Source organism: Mastigoproctus giganteus, chromosome 10, assembly GCF_048544385.1.
Source record: "Mastigoproctus giganteus isolate SK-2022 chromosome 10, ASM4854438v1, whole genome shotgun sequence".
NCBI lineage: Eukaryota > Metazoa > Arthropoda > Arachnida > Uropygi > Thelyphonidae > Mastigoproctus > Mastigoproctus giganteus.
This window is the reverse complement of record NC_143584.1, coordinates 51,513,863-51,528,879: the sequence shown is the minus strand read 5'-3', so window position 1 is coordinate 51,528,879 and position 15,017 is coordinate 51,513,863. Positions and strand designations below refer to the sequence as shown.

General features: G+C 36.3%; 1 protein-coding gene across 2 annotated transcripts in view; it reads right to left on the bottom strand.

Annotated features, from left to right (window-relative positions):
* LOC150079033 (twitchin-like) overlaps nucleotides 1-15,017 on the bottom strand; it is a 2,795,346-nt gene that overhangs the window by 2,349,259 nt on the left and 431,070 nt on the right. For both annotated transcript variants that reach the window (XM_090382361.1, XM_090382360.1), the window contains one exon: nucleotides 10,147-10,237. In XM_090382361.1, the coding sequence (XP_090238487.1) occupies nucleotides 10,147-10,237 (91 nt within the window). The remainder of the gene's footprint in view (nucleotides 1-10,146; nucleotides 10,238-15,017) is intronic.

Below are 15,017 nucleotides of genomic sequence, written 5' to 3'. Positions count from 1 at the left end.
TAGTGTCCTTGACAACCCTGCCAACCTTTGTATCGTCTGCAAACTTGGACATTAAGCTTGATGTACCATCATCAATATCATTTATAAATACAGAAACAATAATGGACCCAATACTGAACCCTGAGGGACTCCACTAATAACATTAGTCCACGATGAGCAGTGTCCATTGATTACCACTCTCTGTCTTCTCCCCCTCAACTACCCCTTTATCCATAGCAGCAATTTGCCTCCAATGCCACACTGCTCCAATTTGTCCAGCAGTCTTCCATGTGCAACAATATCAAAAGCCTTTCTAAGATCCAAGTATATAATATCAAAGTTATTCCCTGCATCCAGTTCTTTTGTGACTGCATCATAGTATACAATCAAATTGGTCAGGCAAGACTTCCCCTTAACAAAACCATGCTGTGTCCGAGCTATAACTGAAGTCTTGTCTAGATGATCCTGCAGTGCTTCTTTAACCAGTGCCTCCATTAATTTTTCGGGAACAGAAGTTAAACTCACAGGTCTATAGTTACTTGTGTCAGCCTTTGATCTTCCTTTGTGAATTGGGGTCGCATTTGCACATCTCCAGTCCATGGGTAATTCCCCTGAGTCCAAGGAAGCTCTCATAATTATGGCTAAGCGTTTGCTTACTTCCTTTGCCGCCTCCTTTAATATAACTGGATAGATCCCATCCACCCCAGGTGCCTTTCTTGTGTTTATCTTCAACAATTTCTCCTCCACTTTACTCTCAGTTATTACAAGATTCTCTAGCTTATTGCCAGAGTTGAATACACCTCTGGCATTCCCCTCGCTGAATAACTCCTCATGTGTGAATGTCGATGCAAAATATTCATCATCTAGTAAATTTTAAATTTTATATCCAGTGGTGAGCTTTCACTCCCAATTGCTCTAATCAACAAGGAACAGACCAAAATCTCCACTAACAAGCACTCACAGTTACTCATCCATTCCATTTGCATAATAAGTGTACATAGCTTGATCTGTACTCAGACTTCAGAATTTTATTACAGCAAAAGTGTTCTGGGAAATTTTTCAGTTGGCAGCACAGCTAGCAAGAAAAATTAGTGATGTGACATCACATGAAATGAAAGTTTCAGTGATATCACATCACTCATTTGATTTGACTTCAAAATCAGCTGCAAGATTCTAAGTGTGAGATGCAACAAATGGCACTGGTGAAAGAAAAAGTTTTTGGTACAATGACAAGTGGTATGAAAACAAAATGAACTGGCATAACAAACCAGGTTGGTTGTTTTTTGGTTTTTTTTTTTTTTTTTTTTTTAGGAGCATTAGCAACTAAGGCCATATTGCTCCGGGGATATACAGTGGTCATTCCCTGACCTTTCCGCATCCTCCGTATTCAGTGGGATTACGCGCTCGAACCCTGGTCTAATCAAGAAGCGTGAGCTGTGCACTGCTGCTCTTGCCCACCTGGCTACGGAGGTGCCACAAACCAGGTAAAATCAGTTAATGAACTGTATTTATTATGCTTACTTCAAAGTGAAAAATGGTATGATACAGGAATGCACAATACATATCACTGAACAGACATGGCAACTATATTAAACACAGGTATAGCCATTCGCTAGCCAATTATTTAAAATGAAGCTGAGAGCAAATAGTGATATCATAGTAGGTATTTAAAATGTTATCTGTGCATCCCAGAATTGACAGCTGCCCATTTTGGGATATTTCGTTGCATGTTCTGTAATGTGTTTCCTATTAATGGTACCTCAGTCAGAGCCATGCCGAGGGTGAGGAGAACGAGGCTCTTGCCTCATTTTAAAGGGGTGCTGAAAGGGGTGCCAAAAACAAGATTAAATAATTGCCAACGTTGCCATGATTAAAAGTAGGGGGCAATTTTTCATTCTTGCCTCAGGTACTAAAATGCCTCAGCACAGCCCTGTACTCGGGGCACCCCAGGAAAGAGTGCAGAGGTGGAAGAGTCAACAACAATGTTTGAATTCAACCACAGGTTCACTTTACATGCGGCTCATCTCAACAGAAATGTAGCTAACGACATCATGTTTACTGTGAATATGTCAAAAACAAGCCAATCAGGAGACCTAATTTTGACCATGTGTTTTTGTGTTTTGTCACTAACTTGCACCAGTACATAATCTCTCACAGGGAATGTTCTCCTATGTCCATCTGCCTGTCAGCCTCCCCATCATCCTTCAATAGCAAAACTTCAACATTTATAATAAAAGAAAAGTAAAGAAAATCACCGTGACAAAATTCCTCAATCATTATAAATATTCATATACTGCCTTATTTTATGGGTGTACAATATTAAAGACACCCATAAAATGGGTGTCTTTAATATCTATAACTTAATAACTGCCATTTGGCAACCATTTAAGGATATGAACCGCTAACTGACAAAATTTCATCACAATCTTTGCAGAAACAAAGAAATTTACTATTTACATACGGTCTAAATCTGGTAGTTCTTGTAAATCACTCAAGCCGTCCAAAAGAAGCAGGCCGCACATGCATGAGGGAAGAATATGTTCTGCCAATGACAGAACTTAGTACTCCAGAGCAACAGCATGATTCAACTGATTGAATAATGACCAATAACAGAAATGAGTATTGAAAGACAAGGGCGCTTTTTTTTTTTATTATGTATGCAGCACACCAATATTGGACCTTTTACTAATGGACCACAATTTTTTTTTTCAATGTAATGTTTTGATTTTTAATGGAAAATTTTAAAATTTTATTTTTTACATGTTACTTTCGATGAAATAAAACTTTTATTAATATTGCTAAAAATAAAAAGAAAACATTATAAAAAATATAAACATGAAACTATTAGTTCCTTCCATTTTCCAGTTTATGTAACCATTAAGTACATGTATATCAAATTGATCCATGTGCATGCATCAAAACATTTTTACCAAAAACATGAAGAAATCAACACATAAATAATTGTAAAAGAACAAGGGAAGTTTATCTCAATATAGAACGTAGAACACTTCTGTATGATATTCTCCAGAAATTAAAACGAAAACAATTAAAAAATCGAAAATCTTAATTACAGTAAGAAATAATTAACAATCAAATGAACACAATTAAAAATCAATTTAATGCAATTAAAAATTAAGTAAAAATTTAATTTAATGAAAAAAATTGCAAAACGATTTTCCTTCCTGAAGTGACAATGCTTTTCAACCATGTGTTGTGATCCCAGGAATGAAAATTACCGAATAGAGGTGAGCATGGAACTTAAATAGGGATTATTTGTCTTCACACATGTACATAAAGGACCACGAGTCGGAGATTAGAAATGGACGACGAACGTTAATATAATTCTCATGTAATTTAATTTTGACGGTTTCTGAAATTAAGTCTCATATAATTATGTTGGACACTAAGTGTTTTGGCCCTGTTAAATAAATAAAAAAAAAAGTATATTTTTCATTAATGGCATGAAAGGCTAATTCTGACGCTGCTGAAAGAGAAGCACGCACTGAGGCCGCATGTTGATTAACACGAAAATTCAGAGGAAACTGCACAGAACCCTGATAAGACGAGCCGCAATCACTGCAAGAAATGTTGTATACTAGGTCATTTATTTGTGTTGCTAATGAGGAAAGGACTGAGTGACTGTTCGGTATAGTGTGTGTAATTTCCATATTGGCCTGGCTACAATTTTAAATTCGGTATCTTTAAAGAATCTGTTAAGTCGTTTGTGTCACTGTTCAACATATGGGACAGAAATAAAGTATTTTTTGATAATTCTTGGTGTATATTTTGTATTCTATCCTTAGCTTGTACCCTAATTCTGTCTATTGTAGCAAGTGGGTAACCCTTGTTTAAGAATCTTCTGGTTAATATTTGTATTTCTGAGCCCAAAGTATATTCCGTCATTGAATATTCATAAGCATTGAGAAATTGATTAAAGATAATCGATCTTTTGTAGGTGAACGGGTGACAGCTGTTATAATGAAGACGCATACCGGTGTTTGTAGGTTTTCGATAGATGTTAAATTGGATTTTATTCACGTCCCGAGTAAGCATGAAAGTTAGAAAATTTGATGATTTAGTATCCGTATTCTCCCTCTCCACTGTAAATTTGAGTCTAGAATGAATATTATTAAACGAATGTAAAACTTCTTGGATAGTGCTACTATCGGTAATGACTAGAACATCGTCTAAATACCTCCCATAGTACGTGATATGGGGTAGAAAAGGCGTCAAATGTATACATTCAATCATTGAGAGATAGATCTCCAATATTAGGCCACTCGGGCTTAATCCCATTGGCAAACCAAAAATTTGTTTGTATACTTTGTCTCGAAAGGTGATATAGTTCTTCAACTAAGAATTTAACTAAGTGAAAAATTTCCTTAATAGGAAGCTTCTTATGGGGGGTTAAGGGGGTTATAATTAATCGGTATCGAGTTATTATTTAACATATCCCAAAGTGTATTCAACGTTTACATTTGTATATAACAAGGTAACATCTAGTGAGAATAAATTATCATTATCGCCAAGTCTACAGTCCTTAAGGTTATTAAATAGTGTATTGCAGTTCTTAATCCCAAATTGTATTGTCTGTCTAAAAGGTTTTATAATGCTATATACATGTGTAGCTAAAGATGAAAATGCCGAGTTTCTGTAGGAAACACTAGGCCAAATAGGAAATCTGGTCTTATGTAATTTTACCTGACCAAAAAGTGCAAGAATATTGTATGTTCTGGCCTTCAATTCCTTTAACTGAGCCATAGTAACATAGTCATTTTTTCGATACGTGGTTAACGTTTTATTGTATTGATTGACCAAACTGGTAAATAGTGCCAGGTCTACTTCAAGATAAGTAGAGGTATCTGATACAACTGACTAACTTATTAATATAATTAGGTTTATTGAGTATTACCACTGTATCTCCTTTATCAGCTCTCTGAATAATAATGTCTTTATTTTCCCAAAGTTCACGTAAAGCTGAACTGTCACGTGTATTCAAAAGTCATGTTTCTTTTACGTTATTCACCACCTGGTTAACTTGTTGAATAAATAAATCTTTTTGTGAAACATTACGAAGTCCAAATTCAATATCAATTACGCACTGTTTTTGAGGTAGTTTTCGAGGTGGTAAATTGTAATTTAATCCTTTGGATAAAAGTGAAATCTGGTCCTGCAATAGTGGATAAAAGTAAAATCTGGTCTTGCGATAGCATATACGAGGAAAGATTTGTAACCTGTTGATATGTAGGTTTGTTGAATGTTGGACGATTGGGTGTTACCCACTTGCTGCAATAGACAGTTTTGTTTGTTTGTTTGTTTGGATTTTTTTGCCGCATTAGCTACTAAGGCTATAATGCGCCAAGACAAGCAACAGACAGAATTAGGGTACAAGCTAAGAATAGAATACCAAAAAATACACCAACCAACAATGGTAATATCAAAAAATACTTCATTTCTGTCCCATATGTTGAACAGTGGCACAAACAACTTAACAGATTCTTTAAAGATACTGAATTTAAAATTGTAGCCAGGCCGATACGGAAATTACACACTATACTGAACAATTGCTCAGTCCTTTCCTTGTTCACAACACAAATAAATGACCTAGTATACAACATTTCTTGCAGTGATTGCAACTCATCTTATCAGGGCTCTACGTGGTTTCCTCTGAATTTTCATGTTAATCAATACGTGGCCTTAGTGCATGCTTCTCGTTCAGCAGCGTCAGAATTAGCCTTTCATGCCATTAATGAAAAACATACCTTTTTATTTAACAATTTTATTTTACTTAGTGTCCAATGTAATTACATGAGACTATTAATTGCAGAAACTGTCGAAATTAAATTACGAGAATTCTGTTAATGCTCACTGGCCATTTCTAATCTACGACTCGCGGTCCTTTACAGGCATGCATGAAGACAAATAATCCCTATTTAAGTTCCATGCTCACCCCTATTCAGTAATTTTCATTCCTGTGATCACGACATACGGCCGAAAAGCACTGTCAGCTTCAGGAAGGAAAATCGTTTTGCAATTTTTTTCGTTAAATAAATTTTTTACTTAATTTTTAATTGTGTTAATTGATTTTTAATTTCGTTAACCGATTTTTAATTGTGTTCTTTTGATTTTTAATTATTGTTATTTCTTAGTGTAATGTAAGATTTTCGCTTTTTAATTGTTTTCGTTTTAATTTCTGGAGAGTATCATACGGAAGTGTTCTACGTATCATATTGAGGTAAACTTCTATTATTCTTTCACAATTATTGATATCAATGTAGAACATATTGAGCATTATAGCTCTCATTCGTACTATCAAATTCATTTTTAATCTCTTATTGACTATTTCATTCACTTCCTTGCTCTCCAAGCGTAACCTATCAATATACACAGTTATAGGGGATTTTTTGAATACCTTGGTGCAAAATTACATTAGATTAACACTAAGATACTCGGCCCAAAGTTACCATATTTCTTTTCTAGTGTATTACTTCAAAACAACATCATTCTGAAGTTTGCCAGGGTCAATTTAAATCAAAAAATTTCGGACATTAAGCAATTAGCACTTGCCACATTGCCGGCCATTTCTAATCTCCGACTTGTGGTCCTTTACACACATGTGTGAAGACAAATAGTCCCTATTTAAGTTCCATGCTCACCCCTATTAGGTAATTTTCATTCCTGTGATCACAACATGTGGTCGAAAAAGCATTGTCAGCTTCAGGCAGGAAAATCGTTTTGAAATTTTTTTTGTTAAATAAATTTTTAACTTAATTTTTAATTGCATTAAATTGATTTTTAATTGTGTTCATTTGATTTTTAATTATTGTTAATTATTTCTTACTGTAATGTAAGATTTTTGATTTTTTAATTGTTTTCGTTTTAATTTCTGGAGAGTATCATACAGAAATGTTCTACGTATCATATTGAGGTAATCTCTTATTCTTTTACAAATACTGATATAAACTTAGAACGTATTGAGTATTATATAGCTCTGGTTATACTATCAAACACATAAATAATGAACAATAATTGAGACAATAAATCATTTAACAGCACTGGTAATTAAGACAATGAATCATTTTATAAAAAATAATAATTATTTACGAAGCATATCTCAAGAAACAGTGGCTAATTTAGCAACAATGTCCATTGAATACTTAAACAATTATGACCTATTAGGAAGATTTTTCAGAACTGAAATCAAGATGAAATAGAATTATTGAATAATTATGTATCACGAATGGCATATTGTGAAGTATTATCTTTAAAGGAGCTGACTGAATAGGCACCTCCGTAGCCAGGTGGGAAGGAGCAGCAGTGCATAGCACACGCTTCTTGATTAGACCGGGGTTCGAGCCCGTCACCACCAAATATGGAGGATGCGGAAAGGTCAGGGAATGACCACCGCATATCCCGGAGCAATATGGCCTTAGTTGCTAATGCTCCTAAAAACCAAACAACAAACATCTTGATTAGACTGGGGTTCGAGCCCATGCCCACCAAATACGGAGGATGCAGAAAGGTCAAGGAATGACCAACGCATATCCCCGAAGCAATATGGCCTTAGTTGCTAATGCTCCTAAAAACCAAATAACAAACAAACTGACTGAATAAACAGATGACAGTAATGGCAGTGTGCTACTGCAACAGGATCTATATAATTTGGGCAGATGGGCTAAGAAGTGGCAACTGAAGTTTAAGCTTCACAAATGCAAAGTACTGCATATGGGTAGAAGTAACCCCAGAGAAACATACCAATTGTGTGGTACTACACTTAAGGTGGTAGAAAATGAAAAAGACCTGGGAGTAATTGTGCAGTCAGATATGAAGTTTTCTGAGCAATGCAGACAGGCTGCCAGGGCAGGTCATGGGGTTTTGTCAATGATATATAGGAATTTTGCTAGCAGAGAGAGGGAGGTGATTGTCCCTCTGTATAAGGCAATGGTCAGGCCGCACCTTGTGTACTGCGTACAGGTCTGGAGGTCTCATTTTAGGAAGGATGTAGATTTGCTTGAGCATGTACAGAGAAGGGCAACAAGATTGGTGAGGGGAATGAAAGGATCCTCTTACCAAGAGAGGCTTAAGTTCTGAAAATTGCAGTGGCTGGAGACTAGGCACCTGCGCGGTGATCTGACTGAGGTGTATAAGGCCTTGAATGGGTTGAGCACGCTGAATTCTGATGGGATCCTTCCACTTGTTGGGGGGCATAAATTAAAATTAAGAAAAGACAGATGTAGAATAGATGTGCAGAAATTTGCCTTTAGCCAGCGGGTGGTTAATTGCTGGAACAAACTTCCATCTGTCGTTGTGGAAGTTGATAGGTTAATTAAATTTAAGGAGGAACTGGACAGGCATTTGGAGGGAATGGCGTGATTTTTCTTTTTTTTTTTTTTGGCTGATGCTGCATAAGCTCGTACACTTGCTTTTTTGAATCACATGCCACTACTACTACTACTACCTTTACCACAGTTAAAACAATTAGAACACAGGAAATTCTTCTATATGATATTTGTGCCATATAACCGATACAAAAGTTCTGCATATATTAAGTCATAACTTGCAAAAACTCTAAATAAATTAAAAATAAGGAACATTACTAAAAAAAACTATTAAGCTATTTAAAAAAAAACTACACTCCACTCCAGCCCCTGACCACTCGGCTACGGAGGCCGCTTCAATATGTTAATTAAGTCAAAAAAAAACAGCAAAAATTTCAAAAACTATCATTCACTGAAGCTAAAAATTTTTGTATGCAGATATATCAGGCTTATATCTAATTTTGCAGAAGTTAAAAAAAGGTTGGCAGGGTGGTTAATGACAGTAATCAGGGTAAGTTACTACAACAAGATCTAAAAGAATTAGGCAGGTGAGCTGAGAAATGACAGTTGAAGTTTAACATTGACAAATGCAAGTTACTGCATGTGAGTAGCAGTAATCCTCAATTAACATACCAACTGTGTGGTACTACAATCAGGATAGCAGAAAATCAAAAAGAGGCGTAATTGTGCAATGAGATATATGAAGTTTTCTGAGCAGTGCAGACAGGATGCCAGGCCAACTCAATGATATAATACTAGCAGGGATACTAGTTTGTTTGTTTGTTATTTGGTTTTAGGAGCATCAGCAACTAAGGCCATATTGCTCCAGGGATATGCGGTGGTCATTCCCTGACCTTTCCGCATCCTCCGTATTTGGTGGTGATGGGCTTGAACCCTGGTCTAATCAAGAAGCGTGTGCTACGCACTGCTGCTCCTGCCCACTGGCTATGGAGGCACCCACCAGGGATATGGAGGTGATTATCCCATTGTGCAAGGCAATGATTACGCCCCATCTTGAATAATGCATACAGTTCTGGAAGGCCTCATTTTAGGAAGCATGTAGATCTGCTGGAATGGGTTTAGAAATGGGCAATGAGATTGGTGAAGGAAACGAAACTGTCGTCTTACCAAGAAAGTCATCAGTGCTGCAAATTGCAGAATAATTGGAGAATAGGCACCTGCAAGGTGATTTGATTGAGGTGTTTAAGGCTTTCAGTGGATTGAGGAAGCTCAACACTGATGGTATTCTTCCTCTTGCTCAGAGTACACACGAGGGGGTTATAAATTGAAGGTGAGAAAGGATGGCTGCGGGATGGATATGCAGAGGGTTGCCTTCAGCCAAAGGGTGGTGGATTGTTGGAACAAACTTCCATCTGTCGTGGAAGTGGGTAGTTTGAATACATTCAACGAAGAACTGGACAAATTATTGGAGAGAATGGACAGGTTTGGTGGGAGAGTTGGTTTTTTTTTTATTTATTTATTTATTTATTTTTTTTTTTATCTTCTTCGGCTGATGCTTTATAAGCTTGATTTCTTGCATCATATGCCTCTACTACTAATACTAACCTGATTAATGTGTTAACTGCAAATTTCCAAAACTGACAATATTCAATTCATACATACATAAAATTATTACAGCAGAAATAATTGGGCTATGTAAGTCCTATTATTTCTGCTGTAATAATTTTACATATGTATGCCATAAATAAACCTCCTATAAATGACCATTCAACTTAACGTAGGCAGGTCGCAACCTAGAAAAAATTGTAACTTTGAATTCAGTCTAGTTTCATTGTTCTAATGCAGAAAAAAAAAAAATATATATTCATTAATATAATGAAAATTTTACCTTCAATATTTAAATTCAGGTTTGCATTGATATCACCAGCATCATTTTTAATATTACATCTATATACACCACCATCATCTGGAGATGGATCCTAAACATAAACAAAATTAATAAAATTTAATATAGATTTTTAGCTAAATACACCAAATAAAATATGTTAATTGCTCATTTAAATATTCACATACAGTTAAAATTCAAAATTATAAAACGAAAATAATATGCACATACGATAAAAGTTTGTCAAGCTTATTTTTAAATTAAATTAAACCATTAGCAGTTGCAGGAAAATAAGATTCATCCCATTCAGTACTGAGTTTCAAACTTTTATTAAAACAACTGTGTGGCAAAAAACGTTTCTTGAAATGTATGGCAAGTAATGTATGTACTACATATGGGAAGCAGTAATCCCAGAGTAACGTATCAACTCTGTGGTACCACTCTGACAGTGGTAGAGAATGAAAAGGACCTGGGGGTAATTATGCAGGCAGATATGAAGTTTTCTGAGCAGTGCAGACGGTCTGCAAGAGTAGCTCATGGTGTCTTGTCAATGATATACAAGAATTTTTATAGCAGGGATAAGGAGGTGATTATCCCCTTGTATAAGGCAAAGGTCCGGCCACACCTTGAGTACTGTATACAGGTCTGGAGGCCTCATTTTAAGAAGGATGTAGAGCTGTTAGAACGAGTACAGAGAAGGGCAACAAGAATTGTGAATGGAACAAAGAGTTGCTCTTATAAAGAAAGGCTTAAGTTTTGCAAATTACAGTGTCTGGAGACTAGGCACCTGAGAGGTGATCTGATTGAGGTGTATAAAGCTTTGAATGGTTTGAGCATGCTCAATGCTGATGGGATTCTTCCTCTTGCTTAGAATAATCACCTGAGAGGGCATAAATTCAAATTGAGGAAAGACGGTTGTAGGATACATGTGCGGAAGTTTGCCTTTAGGCAGTGGGTGGTTGATTGCTGGAACAAACTTCCATCTGTCGTTGTAGAAGTTGATAGCTTAAATAGATTTAAGGCAGAACTTGACAAACATTTGGAGCGAGGTGATGGGTGAAATAAGGGTTTGTTTTTTTTTTTAATTTTGGCTGACACTATATAAGCTTGCTTTCTTACATCATGTGTCCTTGCTAATGCTAATGCTAAGTTGCCCTTGATTGTGTAGAGTGATCTGAGTGGAAATAGTGTAAAAGCCCATTATAGCTTTCTTTTGAAGGTACTGGTCCCAAAGGGCACGATAAGTGAGAGAAAGCATTATAAGTGGTACCCCCCCCCCACACCATTTTATTTTTCATTGTTGATATTTTGTAGATAAAATTGATTTTTTTTTTTTTTTTTTTGCTTAGAAGCAATAAAATATTTTATAAAGATTTTATTAAATTAAACATATCTTGGGCATTACTGTATAAATGTGATATCAACATTAATAATGCTGTTGTTAATGGTATTTACTAAAGCCATATTAAACATGCACACGCACAAGTTACTAATTACTGTAACAGCAAGAAAGCAAATGAATAACACTTAATTTTAAAAAAAATAAAATAACATAAGGGAAACAAAGCAGAGAAACATCTGAATGCAACAATGAATGGCTAAACACCGAGTCCTGAAGAGAAACTGATCTATCTACCTCTAAAGGTTTCAGTTAATTTGAAATAAATGTCATCTGCACTGGAAACAATTTCAATGAAGAGCTGGAGGTAATTGTGCAGAATTATATGAAGTTCTCTTGGCAGTGCAGACAGGCTGCAAGGACATAACATGGGATTTTTTCAATGATATACAGGAATTTTGCTAGCAGGGATAAGGACATTATTATTCCATTGTATAAGGCAATGATCAGGCCACATCTTGAGTACTGCATACAGGCCTGGGGGCCATTTTAGGAAGGATGTAAAGCCACTGGTGTGGGTACAGAGAAGAGCAATGACATTGGCAAGGGGAATAAAGGGCCGGTCTAATAAACCAAGAAACGATTCAGATCTGCAAACTGCAGTGTCTGAAGACTATGCACGTGTGAGGAGTTTTGACTGAGGTGATTAAGACTTGGAATGGATTGAGCAAACCAAATGCTCATGGAATTCTTCCTCTTTCTCAGACTAATCACATGAGAGGGCATAAATTCAAATTGAAGATGGATGTTTGCATAATAGATGTGCAGTAGTTTGTCTTCAGCCAACGGGTGGTTGGTTGCATTAAACAAACAGTTAGAAGGGGAAATGGAAAGGTTAAATGGGTAGTTAAATTTCACCCATAGGTGAAATGGGAAGGGTTGCTTTTTTTTTTTTTTTTTTTCCTGATGCTTTACAAGTCTGCTTTCTTCATTCATTTGCTACTAGAAATACTAAGGAGGTGATTATCTCATTGTATAAGGCATGGTTAGTCCACATATTCAGTACTGGATACAGGTTTCTTAGTCTCCCTTGCAGAAGAATGCATATTTATTAGAGAGGGTGGAACAAGGTTATTTGAGGGTAACAAAAGGGTGTGCTGTCTATGAAAGTCTTCACTGCTGCAAATGAGTCTAGATACTAGACACCTCTGAGGAGATTCTGATTGAGGTTAAACATCTGAATAGGCTTAATGCCAGTAGAATCCTTCCTCTTGTATAGACTACATATGAGGGAACATAAATTTAAATTGAAGATGGCTGCAGGGCAGATGTCAGAAGTTTGCCTTCAGTGAGTACATAGTTGATTATCAGAACAAACTTCCATCTGATATTGTAGAAATGAGTAGTTTGAATAAATCTGAGAAAGAACTAGACAAATTGTTAGAGGGGGATGGAAAAGTGTTGGTCTTCTCTTTTTTGACTGATGCTGTATAAGTATGCTTTCTTGCATCGTTTGCCACTACTAATATTAATAGCCATTCTGTAAAGCCCGTAATTCACACTTTGGATATATGGACTTTGGGTATATGGGGATTCGCACTTTGGGTATTAGGACCCATAAATTCATAAATCAGCTCCCATATGTCACCATCCTCAGAACTATTCAATAAAACTGAAAACTACAAGTGAGTTGAAGGTGAATAGGACACATTTCAAAACTGCTTTACATTGTTGTTTGTTGTTGTTTGGTTTTTAGGAGCATTAGCAACTAAAGCCATATTGCTCCGGTGGTCATTCCCTGACCTTTCCACATCCTCTGTATTTGGTGGTCAAGAAGCGTGTGCTATGCACTGCTGCTGCTTTACATGGATATCAAGCTCAAACATCACATGTCTCATGCAGAACCAATACTGTAAAATTTCTCATTAAATAGAATCAAGATTAGCATTAGCAGTGGCAAATGATGCAAGAAAGCAAGCTTATATAGCATTAGCCAAAAAATAAAAACAACCGACACCTCCCATTTGACCTTTTCTAGATCCTGTTGCTACTGCAACAAAATCTAGAAAAGTTGAGCAGATGGGCTGAGAGGTGGCAACTGAAGTTTAACATTGCAAAGTACTGCATATGGGTAGAAGTAACCCCAGAGAAACATACAACTGTGTGGTATGTTACTACATTTAGGGTGGTAGAGAATGAAAAAGACCTGGGAGTATTTGTGCAATCAAATATGAAGTTTTCTGAACAGTGCAGACAGGATGCCAGAGCAGGTCATAGGGTGTTGCCAATGATATACAGGAATTTTGCTAGTAGGGGAAAAAGGAGGTGATTATCCCTTTGTATAAAGCAATGGTCAGGCCATGCCTTGAGTACTGCGTACAGGTCTGGAGGCCTCATTTTAGGAACGAGGTAGAGTTGCTTGAGTGAATATAGAGAAAGGCAACAAGTGGTGAGGAGAACGAAGGGGTGCTCTTACAAAGAAAGACTTAAGTTCTGCAAATTGCAGCATCTGGAGATGATCTGATTGAGGTGTATAAGGCCTAAATGGGTTGACAGGCTCAATTCTGATGGAGTTTTTCTTCTTGCTCAGATTGTGAACCTGAGGGACATAAATTCAAACTGAGGAAACACAGTTGAAGAATAGATGTGGGGAAATTAGCTTTTAGCCAGCGGGTGGTTGATTGCTGGAACAAAGTTCCATCATTATGGAAGTTGATAGCTTAAATAAATTCAAGGAAGAACTGGACAAACTTTTAGAGCGAAATGGATGTGTGAAATGTTTTTTTTTTTTTTTTTTTTTTTTTGTTGGTTGATGCTACATAAGCTTGCTTTCTTGCATCATATGCCTCTACTACTGTTACTACTCATTCCCTCCAATAGTTTGTCTAGTACTTCCTTGAATTTATTTAAGCTATCAACTTCTACAACAGATGAAAGTTTGTTCCAACAATCAACCACCAGCTGACTAAAGGGAAACTTCTGCATATCTATTCTGCAACAAAGTATACAATCAGCTGAGTATCCCCAAAGATATTATTACTGAAAATGATTGGAGTCTGCAAACTGTAATATCTGGAAACTAGGCATCTCTCTCTCTCTGGTGACCTCTGCAAAGCACATAAGACTTTAAATAGGTTAAATAAACTAAATGCTGATGACTTCTTTACTCTTTCACATGACATATACACATTTTCATAGATCTATTCCTCAACAATCCTTTTTCAATTTAAATTTATATCCACAAGTGGACATAAATTTAAATTATTAATAATTTAAATTTACCAACTTTTGTATCACCTGCAAACTCTGACATTAAAGGCACTGAACTCTGAGGAAAGGCACTGAACTCTGAGGGACTCAGAGTTCAGTGCCTTTCCCTTTAGTCTGTGTACTTCTGGTAAGCCAATTCCTAAATGCTTCTCCATGTATGAATGTAGATGCAAAATATATATTCAGTTTGTCAGCAACCAGAACTGAATCATCAATAATTATACCATTCATATCTAGTGGGCCAATGTGGTTCATTCCTTTCCTT